General features: G+C 45.9%; 1 protein-coding gene across 1 annotated transcript; it reads right to left on the reverse strand.

Annotated features, from left to right (window-relative positions):
• Positions 1-1986: 1986 nt before the first annotated feature.
• LEXM (lymphocyte expansion molecule) lies at positions 1987-18910 on the reverse strand. Its single transcript, XM_034780094.1, has 10 exons — positions 18861-18910; positions 15275-15362; positions 14531-14701; positions 14224-14340; positions 11295-11432; positions 9907-10050; positions 8578-8742; positions 5502-5630; positions 4421-4551; positions 1987-2737 (listed from the first exon to the last, which is right to left on the reverse strand). Exons 1-10 carry the CDS (start codon positions 18908-18910, stop codon positions 2641-2643), a joined length of 1230 nt encoding a protein of 409 aa, XP_034635985.1. The 3' UTR covers positions 1987-2640.
• Between the last annotated feature and the right edge of the window lie 1411 nt (positions 18911-20321).

Genomic DNA, 20321 nt, shown 5'->3' on the forward strand with positions numbered 1-20321 from the left:
GGTGTGTCCTAAACCCTGCTCCTCCCACAGAGATAGGTGTCTATCTCTGTCTGTGATCCATGAACTGGAGGAAGATAGGTGCTCCTCTGCCTAAGTCATGTGTGGGGCCTGATCTGGTAACCATGCTCACTGGCTACCTAACTATACAAAACAGCTGGCCGGGGGAGGACCTTCCTTATGAGCTTTAGCCTAAGAGTTAGAGGATTCTCTCAGGATGCAGGAGACCACTGGTTCAAATTGCCCCTTTGCTTGATCAGAAGGGATTTGAACAGGGATCTGCCAACTCTCAGGGGAATGCCCTAGCCACTGGGCTATAGAGTCATTCTCACTCACTCTGGCCCAATTAATACTTAGTTACACAATTAATAGGAGAGTTAGGGAGCCCTACATTGGAATATTCCATAGTGCAGTGATTCAGCCACTCAACTGAGAGTTGGGGGGAGGTCCCTGTTCAAATCTCTTCCCCTCAAGCAGAGGGAGAACTAGAAAGTGGTCTCCCACATCCTGAGTGAGTGCTGTAACCACTGAGCTAAAGGTGACAAGGGAGGTACTGCCCACCCCATTTTGTTTGGAGCTGGGCAGCTTCTGAGTATGCCTACCGGATTAGGCCCCACACATGTCTTAGGCAAAGAAGCTCCTATCTTTCTTCTGTGATCCTTGTGCATCACTCTGGAACTTAGGCTGCCGTTGGTGCTTGGACATCTAGAGCAAGGCAGAAGTGTGCATGTCCAGAGGCAGAAACGGACACCTAGGGAACTCCTACTGCAAAAACAGGTGCCAAGTGAGTTTCGGCGCCTACAGGGTTGAACGTAACCAAGCGAGGGTTTTGTGGATCACAGTGGTGCCTAAAAATGGGGATTAGGCGCCTAAGTATCATTGTGGATCTGGGCCTTGGTTCCTATGTTACACCACCAGTTCTTTTGTAGTCTGCAATTTCCCACCAAATAATACAGATATCTCCACCCTACTCTCCCTCCAGGGACCAACCTTTTCCTTAACTCACTCTTTCTATTACAGTAATCTGCATTTCTTTCATTCACCCTATTTTTACCTGTGTTCAATTATGCCTTGCACCACAGAGTAATTGCAGAGTAATTAGCATATTTAATCAGCCACAATTGACATCTAATTACAATTAAACTTAATTATTCCAGTTGGGTATACACATCATTATTAGACTTTGCAAAGGTTAACCCTGAGCAGCCCAGATATTTTTATTATTGCTCACTTTCTCCAGGAACTACCCATATTCATTTTCACTTATCAACCAACAACCACCTTTTTGGTCTTCTTCACGGCCTCTAGGGTTAACTTCTTATGGAATTCATAAGGTGCCCAATGATACCGCTAAGCACAGTCCTACTGCCGCTGTGCTCCTTCTAATCCACCAGCCCCACAGCAGGCCTTGTCTGGACACGCCAGTCATACAACAAAATAATATTTTATGCTTATGTAAAACCTTTCAGCTGAAGTGTTTTGCAAACAATCTCTACCAATATGCCTGGATGACAGGTAGATGCAACTATTTGCACATGAAAAGTCTAGACGAGTTGGGAAGAGCAGTATATCCTCTAGCAAGTGGTTACCTATAAAAACCAGGCAAAAAATGTTAAAAACCACAACCATTGATCTCCCCTCTCCCTTTTAATGATTCGTATCTATGAGCTTTGAATTGGAGGGATTAGCAGCTAGCCCTATTGATTTGACAGCCAGCCCTTTTCTAACATGGCTGCAATTGATAGCATACAAACTAGTCTGGTAGTTAGAGTGTGAAGGCATGAGTTTTGGCTTCTAGTCTCCCTTCTGAAACTGATGTGTTGTGTGACTTGGGTCAGTCATGTTGCTTTTCCGTCTGTTACCTTTTATGAAAAACAACAAAATATTTAATATTTTATTTGCTTTAAAGCAGTGGTAAGTATCTTTATTTTCAGAAAAAAACAAAATGAAATGAAATGTTGTTATATATTCCCTTCTAATCTGCTTTGTGTTGGCAGGTTTACTATGTAAAAAATCTATTTTACTGATAAAGTAGAGGATTTTAGCTTTACCTTCTGAAGTATGCTTTATCTACTTAAACTGCACAGATTCTGGGTAATGTCACTGAAATCTAGATCTGGTGTTTTGGCCACGAAAGCGCTCTCCTTTTTCAATCCATGTAATAGACATCCTTTGAGAATGCAATGTCACTTGAGTTGTACTGACTTTGGCCAATTCTGTTGCTTGAGGTGAGAACAAAAGCCATCAGCGCAATGTACAGAACTTTGCATTTATATATGTACAAAAAATATATATGCAATTTCTTGAATGAAGCAATTTGATGAAAAAAGAAATATTTAATATTCAAAGAGCTACCCACCAGCACTCCTATTTTGGGGAAGAAAATGTACCTATCTAAAATTCTGCCAAATATCCTTTTCAAAAATTATGTCATGTATACACAACCAAAAGTGAAAATAACTGTAATCACAGAGAGAAAAAGTAAGATTGCTGGTGGGTTTTAAGTGTGTTATTGCAGAGCAAAACTGTAGGTTGTTTTAGACTATCTTGACTTGTGTGCAGCTGTACTGTACGTTGCAAGTATTTTCCTTATAACCAATCTTTATTTAACAGTGGCTTCTGCTTTACAGCATGCACTTAGTTTTAAGTAGCAGCAATAGCTTGTGCAGAGGTATCTGGATCACTTGCAGCAGAAACCAAATTGTTCCAGTGCCCTCTATTAACAGGGTTGATCCGCTGTCTGTAAAAGGGAAGGAAAAAACAAGTAGACTCAAGTTATTGACTGTATTAATCTTTCTTTAGTCTTGACTCGTGTTGAGGAAAATGAAGTTATTACAAGCTTGACTGTTAACTACAGAGTGAACAGCTACGAGAGAGTGAAAGCTGGATTCTCTTACATCATCTCAAGATGTGTTAGCGAACTCTAGTTGCAGCAACAGAAAATGCTGCCCTCAGTTACATCTTTGCAACCCCAGCACAGATGATAGTCAAACAACTGTCTTACAGCTCAAGAGAGGAAAAGGTAAACAAACCTTAACAGAACTATGATAGACCTTTATTCCGTCCTACAACAGAACCTTGCTAATCCTCACTCCGAAGCAGAGAACTACTGCAGTGAGGTCTCATAACAATACCTCCCTATGGTGGGGCAGATCCTCACCCGGCTCAGGAAGGGTTAAATAGCTCCTCTGGGCATAATCAGCCTCAACCTGGTACACCTGTGAGGCTTGTCAGGCCTGCAAAGGGGTGAGTCCTTAAAAAGGAGGATCCAAATTCAGGCTGAGGTTGGAACTGAAGTGAGTAAAGCTTGATCAGGGAGCTCCCTAACCCCACCCATCAGGTACTGTTTATCAGGAAAGCTGCTGAATTGGGTCTGCTGTCTGGTTCCCTCTAAAGAAGTAGAGGGACCATCTTTGCTTAGCTTTCCTTTTAAGAGCCCAGGGCCCTCAGACTAGGTCCTTTGGCCATACAAGGAGATAGAAGCCTAGTCCTCTCTCCACAGCCTACTGACCTTTGGCCATGTATGGAACTACAGGGTGAGCCCAGACTGTTTTGTGAGCTGCAGGACTATTTGGTTTGCTTTTTTCATTTGGACTGCATTAGACCCCCTGGAAGGGTGCATCCTTCCTAAAACAGCTAGCTGGAGGACAACACCCCGAACTCCCAACCAACTCTTCAGCAACATCCATAGCAAGGGATGGATATCTGGGGCAACAGAGACACCAACCATCATCCTCGGGGTGCCCTAGTGGTACAACATACTAGACTAGCTTTTAATGCTTTTCAATCATAGCTCTCAAAGCACTTGACAAAGGAGGTAAGCTTCATTATCCCTGTTTTAAAAGGGGGAAATTGAGGCACGGGATGGTGAAGTGACTTGTTTGAGGTCACCCAGCAATCCAGCAACAGGGGTGGGACTAGAACCTACCAGGGCATCTGGAACACTCTCCACAAAGGTAAACTACAACTTCCTTTCTTTCCTACAAACTATGCAACAGCACCAGAACATAATCTCTTATAAATAGACCTAAACTGCACTTACATAAGTAAGAGAATAGGTGACCCTTGTAGGAGTGCCTACCATTCGTTAATGTATTTAGCCTCCTAATACCCCAGGCAGGTAGGGAAGTGCTATAATCCCCATTGTACAGATGGGTAACTGAGGCAATGATTAATTAAGCGACTTTGCCAAAGTTTGCGGCAGAACAGGGAACTGAACCCAGTTCTCCTAAGTCAGGCTCCGGCCTTCATCTCAAGAACTATCTTCCTTCCAGTAAGGCAGGATTTGGGCCCTCACTTAATCTTCAAGAGTCAGTAATTTATACTGGGTCTCCTGTTCATTGGTGGGAATTAGTGAGGTTATACCATATACCAATGTTAATATATCACTAACTTTATGCTACCCATAGTACATTTCTCTTACAGTAAGTGTGCATCCCGCTCCAGGTTACTCAGATAACGGTGTGTTTCACACTGGTAAAGTGACCGGTATCTAGTATTCCACTTGCACTTTTCTTGTTTTGTGATGTCATAGCGACCAACACCAACTGGGTTCTGAAAAAAGAATGTCAGACATGGTTCTGCAACGTTAAAGGTGCAGTTATACACACACCAGTGAAGTTCTGCCCGTGACTACAGTGGCAACAGGATCAGGGCCTCAGTTTGAAAACAAGAATCTGGAATATTGAACAACAATCACCACCACCTCTTGTATTTGAGAATGGAGGAATTAGGGCATGATCCTTCCATTTAGGTTCAGAGTCTATGCAACAACCATCATAACCAGATCCTACAGTTCCAATTTCCCTGAAGATGTTGGGCACCATTCCCTTGAAATGTGATTTTCCCCAACAGCCTAGAACTAGCTCTAGTCAAGTTATAGCAATGTTAGCACTGTAATTTAATCTGTGGAGTTCCTGCATCAATTACAAAGAAGTCTTCAGCCTTGATCTTTTTCAAATTGCGTTGCCTGCTCTTCTGCATAAAGGCAGGAAACTGCATGGGAGTTTGCTCCTCATCCCTAACCATAGGGACTACTTCACATTAACGTTTTTCCTTGCTTCTTTGAGTCCTTCAGGCTTTGTTCTACTTCACTAAGGGAAATCTGAGAAGATTATTACTACAGATGACATAAGAAAAGGCATTAAAGGAAGGAGCAGTTACCAGCACCATCACTTCAGCACTCTGCTGCTAAAAGAAATTCTGTTTTTTCAATAATAGAATGTGACTTTGAGTTTATCTGTTGTCCTGCCCCCTAAAGGATTAAAATCTGCTGCATAACTTAGAACATTCCTGAAATACAATCTCTTGGCTGGAGAGCAGTAACCACTGTGTCTCTGAAACCTGTTTATGGACAAAGCTGTAGAGCAGCATTCTTTGGGTTAGAAGGATCTGGACCTCCAGTGGAAAGACCAGTAAAGGGTATGAGTGCGTCATGGAAGAAGCAGACAGCATGAATATTTTCATGCACCTACATCTATTCCTACCATAGATTTTCCACTCACCGTGTTTCCAATAAAGAGGCGGTATGCTTTCCTGTCAACTCTTTTTGCAGATGACCAAAATGGAGGTTGATTGAAGTATTCTGATCGCTCCATGGGTTTTGGATCATGTGAGCCTGGCCCTACAGCATACTACAACAAAGTGACAACCAGTAAATCACTGATGTACTTACGTATGTACCTAACTCATGCTTAAAGTTAGGCACCTGCTTAAGTATCTTGCTGAATTGGAGCCTCAGTTAATTCTGTTGTATTCTTCTTCAGAACTGAGAGGCTGCTTCGTGAGAAGTATTAAGTGCAGGAAACCGTCATGGCTGTGTTGCAATGGTGGGAATAAGCACACCAGAAACGTGAGAGACAAAAGGAGCAGCATGCTGGAAATGAGAGCATCGCTTGTGCTAAGCCTCCAGCCTGCTATTTGCAGTTGGAATTCAGTAGAGTGACCCACCACTCCTTTGTTAACAACTGTGGTGTAGAGATCCACCTTTACTCATACGCAACATCCTGTCATGTAGGCATGGTATGGGCCTGCCCCTTCTCCTGCTCCAATTGAATTCAGAGGGAGCTTTGCAATACAGTTTGAATCTGAAACGGGACTATGCAAAAAACCTCCTTTGTTTCCCAGAATGGTGACAGGGAATGGCTCACTTGATGATTACCTGGTCTGCTCATTCCCTCTGAAGTGCCTGGCATTGGCCACTATCAGAAGACAGGATACGGGGCTAGATGGACCTTTGGACTGACCCAGTATGGCCTTTCTTATATATGTTCTTATGTTCTCCTTACTTCAACCAATTTATTCCCCATGTGAATTCAGAATCATATTGGCTGATGTTTGTGACTGTCAAATTGTTAACTACTCTTTAATCCTCTTAGCCAGACCCAACACAGCTGAGAGACAGTGATCTGGATTCTAGTCCTTTTCATGTACCAACAAAACCGTAAGCTAAATTCCAGTGATAGATCTTTATTGTTGATGATGTTTGAAGAAGAAAGAACCCAGTTTGACCGTCAGGTCCCAGGGTGAGTTTGCAGTGTGAGTGGTTAGATAAACTGTCTTTTCACTTATAATCTGAGCAGATTCGATCTGGAATCACAGGGCGTCTCTAACCATTGAACCCCATAATGTTATTTTTAATTCCTTTGCTGCAAGTACTTAAGCATGTGCATAACTTTAAGCACGTGCTTAAATCCCATGAAAAGCCTATGTTTAAAGTGAAGCATGTTGTATTGTGCTTTGCTGACTGGGTTGGGATTACTCCAAATTTATCTTAAAGCTGCTGAATCGGGGCTGTAAGTAGTTACCTGAGCAACATGAGAGCACATTGCAAGATGCTGTCAGCCGGAACCATAAAAACGCCAATTGTAATGACAAGAGCTTAATTTTCAAATAACTTGTGATAAAAATAATAGCTGCTAAGAAGCACTTCTTTCAAACTGCATGGCTGAGCAAATGGATGCCGTCATTTTAATGTAGCTCATATAGCCACAACAGGGTTGGCTACCAGTGCATATACAGGTGTGCTATGTTCTGCTAGATGCCTGCGGCCGCCCGAGGAGTTCACTTGTAGCCAAGCAACACACAGCCCGGAGAGGCTTATTGCTATCAGAGTGTGGTTATTGTTACCATGCTACCTGTTAATTTCAAATTTTACTCAAAAAATGTTAGGTTTATGCAATGAATCCTTCCACAATGAACAATAGTTGGTTGTCGGAGGAGAAGGGAATGTAAGGGGCTGAATCACCTTTCCAGAGCTCCTTTGGCTATTTTGTTATTCTTCCACTGTCTCCTAATGTACCCACACCTCCAGGTTTGCACTGTATTTGAACCCCTTTGCCCTGAGAATATCTCCTCAGAATCCATCCGGAACAAGGCCCAGCTAGCCCTAGCGCTCTTTTTCATGGGATAATGGCCACATCACGCTCACCCCACTCAGGGTAATAACTAACCTGGGAGCTATTTAACCACCCCGTTTATTTTTTAAAATGAGTGTAAAGTTTCCTGAGGTTGCAGATTGATGCTGAAGGGCAGCCAGGCTCGTGGGTGCAGACAGGGAGGCCTTTGAATGCCTCCAGGTGTTTCCCCCACAGCTGCCTCCTCAGCCCCTGGGCTCTTTTAAAATTGCCATGTTAGTTTAAGTACTCAGTTGGGAGCCTTAAAACTAGCTTCCAACTCAAAAGAGCTGAGCGGAGTCAGCATGAGAGAAGGGGGAGGAATGAAGGTTTCAGCTGCCTTTGTTAGTAATAATGGAGAAGTAGAAGGAAAAGATCATGAGGCTTCTCATTTCCTCCCTCTCCGGCCCATCCTGGGCACGGGGATTTCCCTGGTGCTTTTGATGATGAGCTATCAGCTGGGCACTGGTGCCTGGCTGTAACCCCACCAGAGGAAAGGCCAATCAGTACACAGCTTTGGACAGCTCTGCCCCAGCCCTCCCCATGGCACATTTTGACTGCCCAGAGAATCCTCTACAGATGACCAGGAAAGCGAAGACAATGCCCTGGCAATGGCTGATCATCCTTCTACGTGAGAGCTCTGCAGACCAACCCAGCACAATCACCCCTTGTCCCAATCCAGACAGACTGCTCTTCAGCTGCACGTTTCACCTGGGGTTCTTCCAGTCCTAGAGGTCCAGGTGGTTTTCCCGCCTTTCCCTTTTGCCTCAGAGCAGAGCCGTAACAAGGAATTTTTGTGCCCGAGGCAAGGGCCGGCTCCAGGCTCTTCGGCGGCGGGTCCCTGAGTCCCTCTTGGAGAGAAGGACCCTCCGCCGAAGAATGCAGGAAGCGGCGGCAGCAATTCGACGGCGGGTCCTTCCCTCCGACAGGGACTCAGGGTCCCACCACCGAATTGCCGCTGAAGAAGTGACGGCGGTAGTGCTGCCGCCGAAGCGCCGCCGATCGCGGCAGAGCTGCGCCCCTCCGCTTTGCGCGCCCAAGGCAAGTGCCTCACTCACCTCGCCCTTGTTACGGCACCGCCTCACAGTCTCTCTCAGTGCCATGGGGTGTATTCGCAGCAGATGGCATCCTGCACGGTAACATTTGCAGCAGAGACAGGAGAGGAAAGGAACACGGTGTCACTAACCGTGGCACGTGGACACTGGCTGAGTGTGGCCCAGAAAATGCGCTCCGTGGGGCAGCCGGGGTTCCGAGCGAGGGTGCTGAAAACACCTTTTTTCTTTCTGTCCTTGGTGTCCAGCTCCTCCACAAAGCTCTTGACATTGCTGGTGCCGAGCTCGATGCATTTCTTCTAAAGAGATGAAAGAGAGGACGGGACGTCTGCTGCTGCTGGAGAAAATGTGACGCAGTTGTCTGGCAAGGCCCTGCAGGTGCCAGCCACAGGGGCTCTCCTGTATCTCTGCGCTCACGGGATCCAATCCAGTCCCCAGGTGAAGCCTGGCAAGGAGAGCCCACTGACTTCAGTGGAGCTGAATAAGGCCCATAGACCCTCATTCGGAGTCCATTGACTACTTGATTCCCTTGTCACTGACATGGATCACATCTACCCTCCTCCCTGCACAATCTCTGCCCCACCCTGGGCTCTCTAGGGCAGATATCTTTCCAGAGTGTAATAAATGTACGCCACTGCCTTCCGCACCCCAGCAGGTCAGAGGTATCCCCCAGGCTGCTTCCAAACAGAGGTTCTTAAAGGAATATCTCCTCAGAATCCATCCAGAATAAGGCAAAAAGACTGCGGATAGACAATCTTGTTCAATTTAGGTTGCTGGTTTGAATCCTACCCTAGGCCAGTATGGAGAGGAAGCCGTGAGTCCTTTTCATTGTCCGTACTAAATGAAGGGCAAACAGCAAGCGAACTAAGGCTTTGTCCACGCTACCACTTTTGTCGGTAAAACTTTTGTTGGTCGGGGATGTGAAAAAAAAACACACACCCCCGACCGACATGTGTTTCACTGACAAAAGTGCTGGTGTGGACAGCAGTGTATCGGCAGGCGAGGCTCTCCTGCCAACATAGCTACCGCCGCTTGTTGGGGGTGGTTTAATTATGCCAGCAGGAGAGCTCTCTCCCACCGGCAAAGAGTGGCTGCACGGGAGACCTTACAGCGGCACAGCTGCAGCGGTACAGCTGTGCCGCTGTAAGGTCCATAGTGTAGACATGGCCTAAGTAGCAAAAAGTAAATTAGCTTTTTAGGGTTAGATCTTCATATAAATTGTAGCGTCACTGATTTCAAAGGAGTTGTGCTGCTTTACCCTTGCTGCGGATCTGACCCTCAGTTTTAGTAATCTAAGTTGTTAATAATAACGGCAAGGATGGGTTTTAAAACTATGCTCTGACAGCACCCCTCTCCTGGCAGCAATCTGTGAGAGATGTCACGTCTGCAGGACTAGCTCCTACATCATTAACCAAGGCAAGGGTGTTTTACTAAAAACACAGCTCTCTTACAAGAGTACGTACTTCCACAGCGTAATGTCCACAGATAATAGGCTTTGACCTGTCTCCTGTGAAGGTGTCATATGGGCCGCGATTACTGACCACACGTTTCAACACCTCGTCTGTGCTGTTTTTGAGATTGTAGGTGCCTGGCCCCAAACCACTTCCCTAAAGTCAACGGGGAGCAAAAACAACCATCAGTGATCGCTCTGTTGGGGAGCAGAGTCCTAGGTTGTGCTCATTTGGAAACCGGACACTAACTACAGGTTTGTTGCTAAACAATTGCAACATTGCTGTTATATATTACAGTAGCACCCAGAGGCCCTCACTGAGACCAGGACCCCATTGTGCTTGGTGCTGTACAAATACTTAATGAGAAGCAGACCCTGCCCCAAAGAGCCATGTCCTGTGCTCTGCCCATGACTTTTCCTCTCACCCATGCTGCTCATTCTTGAGTGGTCAAATAATAAATGAGTAGCCACCTGTTTGTTTCAATCATCCATTACAAATTGCTCTCTGTACCCTCAATTAAAAGCTTCACCATCAGATTGCAAGGGGTGGTCCCTCTGCATGGCAGCCTTTAAACTAAGTGGCTTGGACCATCCCCTTTGCTTAGTCTCCATTGCTCATGGCATGAAACACTCCTAAGAGACCCAGAATGGGGACAGTGCCACCTCTATGGGATCCTGCACGTGCACTTCTGAGAGTGGGAAAGTGACGAGCAGGGGAAGCAGACATTCTCTGTGGCACCATCCCCTGCTGACCCACTGGCTCTCTGGGCAGTAACCTAGACAGGAGTTCAAGCACCACTGAAACTTGAGGCTGGCTGCAAGATCTTCTGTAGATTCCCCTCCTGAGCAGCTGTGGTGGGCTCCACCAATGGCAGCACAGCCCCGGAAGGGCCAATATCACCAGAGGGAGCTGTGGAGCAGCCATTGATGCAGGCTGGCTCCAGCCTCTGGGGGTTCTCTCCTCTACAGATCCTGTGAGGTTGGGAAGCCTCAGCCTCTTTAGGTGAACCTCAATGACTTTTCTTTCCCTTTCGGAAGCTGCTTGCCCAGTCTCCCCTTTACTCCCCCCCCCCCCCCCCCCCCGCAAGGGGCACTCCAGTTTCATGCAGCCAGGCAGTGAAAACTGCAAGCTGGCTGCATCCTCTCTAGAGAGAACCGCAAATGCTGATGCCTCCCTGAGCCTTCAGACACCCGAGGGCTCCTGACTGGCCAAGAGATGAAGACCATAGCCATGCTGCTATGGTCCACTGTAATGAACAAGGCAGCAAAATAACCTGGGGGGGGGGGGTCAGCTTCCACAGATCCCTCACTTTCTTTCTTTCTGGTCACTCAAGCCCTGGGCAATGGCTGGTATGCAGGTCAATACGGGAGCTGAATGAAAAACAAATAGCGCAGACTTGCCGCAGCAGTAGGTAAGACAGATTTTTCGGTTTTGCTGTCCATTATCCCTTGAGAGTTTGCCGAGCGTCTCTCCTTCTCCTCAATCAGGGCATAAGGGTTTCCATTCTTGCCATAAGTCCCAGGGCCAGGGTGGCAATCCTGCAGAAATAAGAGGGAGAGGATTACGAACAAAAATGGATACAACTACCCAAAAAGAGCCAGATTCTGCCATTCAAGCCTATTAAAACAGTGATTCTTTGTAATTCAGTAGTGCCCAGAGGTCTTAACTGAGATCTGGGCCCTCCGGAGCTAGGTAGTGCACACACATCCAAAGCCTCAGTCTCTGTCCTGCAGACCTTCCTATCCATTAGGCATTTCTCTGTGGAGACATGCTGCCCCAGGGAGGCACGGGGCCTCACAGGAGCCCAGGGACTGCAATTCTCAGTGGTAATACTAACAATACATCAGGTGAGCGCAAAGCACTTCTCAGTCTTTAATGTCCTCGGCACACCCCTGTGAGGCAGGGCAGGGCTGTCATCTGCATTGTACAGATGAGGAACAGAGTCACAAAGAAGCTAAGAGACTTGCCCAAGGGCTGTGGAGCAACAGGAAGTAGAACCTGGGTCTCCCAAGTCCTAGTGCCCTGGACAATCCTTCCACCATGGCCCCCGAGTGAAGGAATACAAGGGGAAGAAGGTTCCACAGGGGTGTTCCCTGGGCACACTATGCTCTAGATGACCTAAAGAGAATCCCAGTAAGGAATACCAAAGCTCCCCCTTTAAAGCAGATCAGACAGCAATTCCCTTGCCCTACTACATCCCCTTCATGCAAACTGGCTCCATTTGGACCTGGAGGGCAGCTGTTCCCCAAATCTAGATTAGAGTCAAATCTCATTGCCCTCCAGGCCGTGAAGTCTGCAGCACAGAATTAAGTTCTGGGTCTTTATGATGCCTGTACAATTGCCACCCTCTTTGTGCTTTGTATTTCTGGGGTGAATATGGCCCTCTACTCCTTTCCTATTGGAATCAATGAGGGTTGTGGGTAAAAGTCTAAAGAGAGAATTGGCTCTAAATTCAGCCACTACCCAATACTTAGAACGATTCATCCCTAGATTTCAAAGCCCTTTGCAAAGAGGATCATTGTTTTACAGATGGGGAAACTGAGGCACAGAGCAGTGACACAACTCGTCCCAGGACAAAAAGCGAATGTATGGCAGAGCCCAGAATAGAATCTGTGGGTGAAATCTTGGCCCCACTGAAGTCAATGGCAAAGCTCCCATTGATTTTAATGGAGCAGGATTTCACCCCCACATCTCTTCACTCCCAATCCACTAGCTCAGACTGCCTCCCTACCGTTTGGCAGTTCTTGCTAGGTACAGATTGCTACATTCTGTATATGAAGGATAATCAAGTACAATCTTTGCATCTCTCCAAGCAAATAAAGGGAAATCTGGCCTCTTGGAAGGCTCTTGATTAAAAAAAACCTGAAAAGATACTAAGGCGAATGAGAAATGAAATCTCTAACTATGAAATTAGGACAACAAGGAGTCTGGTGGCATCTTAAAGATTAACAGATTTATTTGGGCATAAGCTTTCATGGGTAAAAACCCATGAAGAGTTACTCCCTTCTCTCCATGTGTCAGTATATAATGCCTGCATCTGTAACTTTCACTCTATGCATCTGAAGAAGTGAGGTTTTCACCCACGAAAGCTTATGCCCAAATAAATCTGTTAGTCTTTAAGGAGCCCCCAGACTCCTTGTTGTTTTTGTAGATACAGACTAATACGGCTACCCCCGATATATGAAATTAGGAATTCTGTAACTTCATTGGCCACCAGCACCGGAAGAGCTGTTGCAAGTACAGTAAACTGTGATTCACACAAGCTCCCACTGCGCGTCACTCTTGATTCACACATACAAGTGTAAAATCAGCAGTCATGTGGCTGTGCAACAGATCCGAGTATTAACACAACATTCTACAGCTGTGACGATACAGTATATTTGACTGTTGTTCAGGCCCTATGGAGGAGGGATGTTCCCCTGAAATGACCCAGTTTTTAATTTCTTCTGCCAGGCAGTGCAGATGGCAAAAGTGGCCAGCCTGAAGGGTTAGAAAGCAGGCGATGCCTACTAGCATTCTGCCCCACAGCCTGGTGGCACTAGAAGTCGTTACTAGGGAGTTCTGGGGCTAGTAGAATATTTGCAGAGCATTATTCTGTAGAAAAGCTATTTTAAAAATATACTATCCTGTGTATACTCTGGATTCATAAAAGATAGGACATATATGTAAATGTGTATGCACCATATACATACACTAACACACTGATACTGCATATCGATTCAATATTTAGGTAGTATGATGGTGGGCATTACAGAAATATCTACAATACACACTGATTGGATAGACTGCAGTGTATATACACACACAAACATATGGGCTCAGTCCCGGAACTATACCTTACACAGAACTCCCCGGTGAAATCAGTGTAGGTCCCACGTAAACAGGGAACCTAAATAATGTGAAATAGAAAACACTGATATTGTGATTCAGTGTTTCCCTGGATCGGTGATCTCTTATCTGCTCCCTTTGAATAACTCCCTTGTTAGTTAGGATGATTTTAGCTGGGGTATCACCAGACTGTGTGAGCAGAAGGCAGCTTTCTTTAACCCTGTTAGTGGTAACATCATCCAAATCAAGCAACTGGGGAATTGAACAGCAATCAGGAAGCATAGCTGGGAATTGGCCCTTATTATTTCTTGCACCACCTATTGTACTTTTAAATTTTGCACAGTTGTAAAAGGGACTTGTTTTGGCCCCCAAAAGTGTGTATCATATTATTAGGTGATCCAATAATAATATTTAGCTCTGCAACGAGAGGTACCAGATTATCTACCTTACACGTTTCTTGTCAAGTTATTGCAGTATCTATTGCTTGAATCTGATACATACCCTAATGAAGGCTCTAAACCTCTCTTCTCCAGTGTCACAAACACCTCTAATACTTGAAGGTCGGGTCTCTTGCAGAAAATCTTTGATATTGTAAGTTCCTGGGCCCAGTTTTTCTTTCTTATTGAGAAAAAGATTTTAGAGGTTTAATAGCAACAAAGCCAGGATTCTAATTTACCCATGCAAATCACAGCACCTCTAGTTCAGTCTATCCCATGGCACTTTCAACTTAAGAGTTGAAAGATTAAACCACAGAAATAGTCAGATTTCTTGTCCACACATAGGGAAAAAAGTCAAATTCAGATCTCACCAGATACTTGCTTTTCTTCAAGGTCTCCTTAAAATTAAAATGGGGCATCTGGGTAAGTCGTGCCGCTTCCTGTGCCTTGCCCCAGCCAGAATTTGAAGCCTTCTCCTGCAGCACAGAGGAGCTAAAGCTTCCATGGTCAATATTGTAGGTGCCTGGGCCTAACTTTCTGCCCTAAAATGAAGTGTAAGGTTAAAACTAAAAGCTTGATTTACCATTGAGTTAAGTCAGTTTTACACTGATGCATCACCATTGAAAATTGGAGTTCTGCGGTGGTGAATCAGGCCCTAAGAATTCTGATCATATTGTTTGCAAATTCTCCTTACTACAGGCAAATAGAGAGAAAGTCAATGGAGCTATAACAAGCTACACCAGCTGAGGATCTGCGCGCACAGATTCCTAGCACGTTGGATAAATTGCTGACACAGGAAATCTACTCAAAGGTTCTGTAAGTATACATTATACTGAGAAGTAAATTACATTGGAGAGAGCCTCATCCTATATCATGAACATCAACAGGAGTTTTGCCATTGATTTCATTGCCATTGGACCTACATTAAATGGACCGATTAGATTAGATTCAGTGATATTATCAAATTAATTTGAAAGCAGCAGAACGGATCCATTTGGATTTTTCATGGAAATGAATTCTGGAAAAAGAATCCAAAGATATAATTTTTAGTTTAGTTCTGCATATGGAGCTGAATAAGTGTTTGTTTTGTACATAAAATAGAGAGACAGACTCACCAACTCTGAAGAGACCTTTTTGCAGTAGGGCGCCTGTGTGTATGTACCAGGTTTCTTACACTTTGGATAAACTGCTGACACATCAAATCTAGCGGAGGATGATGTAAATATACAGTAAATTTTGAGTTAAAGCGGGACTAATTTTACAAACATAGGCCCTGGTCCTGTGAACATTTAGGACTTGATCCAATGTCTATTGTAGTCTGTAGAAAGGGTTTCACGGACGTCAATAGATGTTGTATCAGGCCCTCAGTACTGGACTACTCAATACTGCAAAGAGACACGTGCTTCATTTTGTGAGTAGTCCCATTAAATTCAGAGGGATTACTCATGCTTAAAGTGAAGCACATGCATAAATCTTTGCAGGTTTGGAGCCTAAATGCTTTCTGCAGTGAGTAATCTCCTGAATGTCAATGGGATGATTACTCACTAGAGCAGGGGTAGGCAACCTATGGTATGCGTGCCAAAGGCGGCACGCGAGCTGATTTTCAGTGGCACTCACACTGCCCGGGTCCTGGCCACTAGTCTGGGGGGCTCTGCATTTTAATTTAATTTTAAAAGAAGCTTCTTAAACATTTTAAAAACCTTATTTACTTTACAGACAACAATAGTTTATTTATATATTATAGACTTATAGAAAGAGACCTACTAAAAACGTTAAAATGTATTACTGGCACGCGAAACCTTAAATTAGAGTGAATAAATGAAGACTCGGCACACCACTTCTGAAAGGCTGCCGACCCTGCTCTAGAGTAAGCACAGGGCCAAAGACTAAATGTTTTCATGATCAAGGCCCTTAAACTGATGTACTGTACAAATTACATACAGACACTGCTTTATCTACTACTGAAATGCAGCCATCTCTGGTGTGAATCATGGAAGCTGTTTAACAGCACAGAGTAATACTACAGGAATTGAAATACAGTTTCTCCAGTGGAAACTACAGAGAGATTTTAGGTAGGCAGAAGCAAATGATCCAAATTGGAATTTTGCCAAGATAATAGAGTTAAGGGCCACTGTCAGTTTAAAAATCATGTTTTAAAACAAACAAACAAACAAAGATCCATCCCTAATGTTATTAAAATCTCAGGCTATTAAAAGAGAATTTTAAAAATCAAATTTACTGTTTACTGTGGATGCTTTTAATTTTTCCTTTTCTCTCAACTTAGACAATGAAAACAGACTGGCCATTTCCACATTTTTATTTGCTTCTAGTCAATTTCCCTAAAATGGTCAGGCACCAGTTGTATGGTGTGATGTTTGGGTTGCAAACACTATAAGGAAATGTTAATATTTTTTAAAATTCCATTGGATTTAACCTAAGTTTGGGGTCAAATTTGACTGGTTCAATGTCTTTTAACAACCATTCTCTGTGAGATCTTTAATGACAACAAATGATTAGAACCTTGGCTTTCTGTTTCATCTGGAAGATGCCGCCTCCAAGTGCCCCATCCTGTAGCCAAAACTCTTGAAGAAGTCAAAGGGAACTTGGACTCAAACCCTGGTAACACAGCTATTCCCAGTAGAATTTCTGACACAAACTATATCAATAAAAATTCAGACCACATTCTTAGCTGATGTAAACTGGTGTAGCTCTGTTTTACAACAGCTGAGAAATCTGATCCTTCACGTGCCAAATTCCTCGGCATTTAAATAGATATTTCTATATTGTACAAATTAAACCAATTAAAATTAATTAAACGTTGCAGGTGAAAAGCAATATATGAGGCCTTGAGCCTGCAAACTGTAATGCGATAATGCCTAGCTGTGAAAAGTCAAAGGACTTCAAAGGGATTGCTCATGTGAATCAAGTTACTCACCTGTGTAGATGTTTGCAGGATCAGGGTCTTAGTGCCGGGTATTACATTGAAAATCCCCAAGCAGGAATTAGGCATACAGATTCATAGATTTCAAGGTCACAGGGGACTATCATGAGCTACCAATGTTTCTGTATTTTATTAGCCGATTGAAAACTTGCTGCTGTGTGAGCTAAATAAACAAAATCTCTCTGTCCTACTGTTCAGGTGAACTAAGTAAAGGCACTGCAGGCCAACAGAGTTCCAAGATGGCAAAGTGTGATTTAAGGAGTAGGTGTTTGTTCTGAATAAATAACACGGGTCATTTTAAATGAGGAGAAGCAGGGAGAAACCCCAATCAATGTATTTTAGGTTAATGAGCTGGTTAAAAATGGACCCAGTTAAAATATATTATGGCAGAGCTTGTCAAAAAGTTTGTGTCTCAGTCCCTCACATGGCTTTGAAAATCTCAGCCAGTATGTGTATCATTGTGTTGTTAAAAACGTGATTCAAAATCCTTACATATACACTACGTTACTGGAGACATGTGATTGTACTGATTTAAAAAATACACAGTGAAAGCAAAATCACTGAACACAGGGCCACACTGTGCTGCAGTCTGATGCCGCCATGCTGGGCTATAAGGAGGAGCATGATCCCCCAAACCCACCCTGTGCAGCCTCCCTGGAGCGCTAGTCTTGGTGCAGAGAAAGAGAGCAGAGTTTTTGCAAGACCACTGGATCCCACCCATGCAGGTGGAAGTGGGCAGACACGGGTGGGAAGTGGGCAATGCCTTCACTCCACTCCCCTGGCTACCAGCTAGCGCACCTGAGCAAGCATGTGGGGGAAGTGATCTGCGCGGGATAAGGGGCTGTTGCAGATTGCTTCCCTGCAGGAGCAAGTGGGGAGCGGGAAGGAAATGTGGCTTCTTGGGGCTCCTCCTGGGGTAGCATGGCTGAGCTCAGCACCACCCCTGACATGTGCCTGTGCCTAACGGCTCAAGCTTAGCCTCTGGGAAGCAGAGATCGGAGCGTGTACTTTAAAAAATATTGTCAGTCATACCCCAGACCGTGTAAAACATTAGGTTTGGCATGTAGTATTTTGAAATGAAATTCACTTTCACCTAGAATGGGGGAAGTCATCAAGATAGCCAGGGTCAGCCAAAAATCCAGGGCCCCCCAAACCTGCTGGCTTATTTCTGAAGGAAAGGACTTTACAGAGAAAGGGGTCCTGGCTCGTTGGATCCATTCAGTCAGGTTACAGTAACCCACTACTGTATAGGCAAAATATCCTGCAGGAGCTTGTAAGGTATAGGCACGAACGTGTGTGTGTGTGTGTGTGTGTGTGTGTGTGTGTGTGTGTGTGTGTGAAGAAGGAGTCTGCTGTGTGTTTCAGAGACATGTACAAACTCATTTCTGTTTCCCTGGAAACTCCCCCATTCAGAGTATCACAGCTTGACAGAGTCCTGCATGTGGGTGCGTGGACACGTGTGCATGGACTCTCTGTGTGTAATAACCATGTGAACTTGTGAATGCATGTGTGTATGTGACCGCTGCATGGCTAGGTGTGTGTGATCTGTGTGCCGAGGGGCATGTGATCTCTTGACTGCAGGAAGGTGTGTGTGATATCTGTGTGCCGGGGTGTTTGGGGGACAGGGGAGAATATGTGTGCAGATGATCCAGAAGCGGAGAGTCAGATGGGGCTGACCCCAGTTCTCTACTGACTCTGGAAGCCAAGTCAGCTGCAGGCTGAGCCTGTCCCCTCTGGAGCCTCTTCTGGGAGACTCTTACCTGACTGTCTGAGTGCCGAAGGGGGCACCTGTAAAGCCCTTTGCTGCCATTCTCTGCTCCCTGGGGATGGAGGGAGCCCCCCCGCCCCCAGTGGCACAGCTTCCAGCAGCTCCGGAACACTGCTGCCATGGCAACCCCATACACTTTGCCTTTCTGTTCCCATGAAGGCGGAGCTTCCAGGCAAACCATTGCATAGGGGGACCTCTGGCTCCAAGCCTCTGTACCTGTTACAGCTCAGTTTTAGGCCCTGCCAGGGTTGGGGAGAGGAATGCAGCCGTTTTGAGCTTGCTGTTTGATCCTTGGTTAGTTTTGATGCATTACATTTTATCAGATGTGCATGGGCTCGGCAAGCAGACATGCCCCTTGCCTGGACTTGCACAGGCTTGGCGAGTAGACGTGCCCCTTGCCCGGATGTGAATCGGCTCAGCGAGCAGACGTGCCCCTTGCCTGGACTTGCACAGGCTTGGCGAGCAGACGTGCCCCTTGTCCGGACATGCACGGGCTCGGCGAGTAGACGTGCCCCTTGCCTGGACTTGCACAGGCTCGGAGAGCAGATGTGCCCCTTGCCTGGATGTGCACGGGGTTGGCGAGTAGATGTGCACGGGCTTGGTGAGCACAGGCTAGAAGGGCAGACATGCACCTTGTCTGGATACTCACAAGGCTCAGAGGCAGACGTGCACCTTACCTGAACATGCACCAGCTTAGAGAGCAGATGGCCCTCTCAGCAGACATGCCTGGGGCTCAGAGAGAAGACGAACCCCTCGGCAGACGGGCAGGGGCTCGGAGAGCAGACGAACCCCTCGGCGGACGGGCCAGGGGTTTGGAGAGCAAACGAACCCCTCGGCGGACAGGCCAGGGGCTCGGAGAGCAAACGAACCCCTCGGCGGACGGGCCAGGGGCTCGGAGAGCAGACGAACCCCTCGGCGGATGGGCCAGGGGCTCGGAGAGCAGACGAACCCCTCGGTGGACGAGCCAGGGGCTCGGAGAGCAGACGAACCCCTCGGCGGACGGGCCAGGAGCTCGGAGAGCAGACGGGCCCTTTGCACAAGGCCTTTTTAGAAAGGGGAAAGCCAAAGCTACATAAATAGGAAATCTGTGTTGCAGAGCCCCTAATTATCCTTGTACAGCCCCACGGAGCCCATAGGACTGAAAAGCAGAGCTCTTGTCCACCCACCCGTGACAGGCTGTGATCATTACTGGGACCAAATTGCTATTTCTTAACACTGGTTTGTAGCCTGTTCAGGTGTTGCTCCAGGCTCCAACTCGGAGGTGCGTATCTGCGGGTCACCCAGCAGCAGTGCTAGTAGAGTGCGGCTGATCCTCATTAAATACACACTGTGGCTGGCCCAGAATGGATCCACCAGGGGGTGGGAAGAGTACAAGAGTCTCCTCCACTCCTGCTTTCCTGCGCAGGGACCAGCCACAATGCTCACGCCCCCTGGTGAAAGGTCGAGGGTGAGC

This window comes from Trachemys scripta, chromosome 8 (genome assembly GCF_013100865.1).
Source record: "Trachemys scripta elegans isolate TJP31775 chromosome 8, CAS_Tse_1.0, whole genome shotgun sequence".
NCBI lineage: Eukaryota > Metazoa > Chordata > Testudines > Emydidae > Trachemys > Trachemys scripta.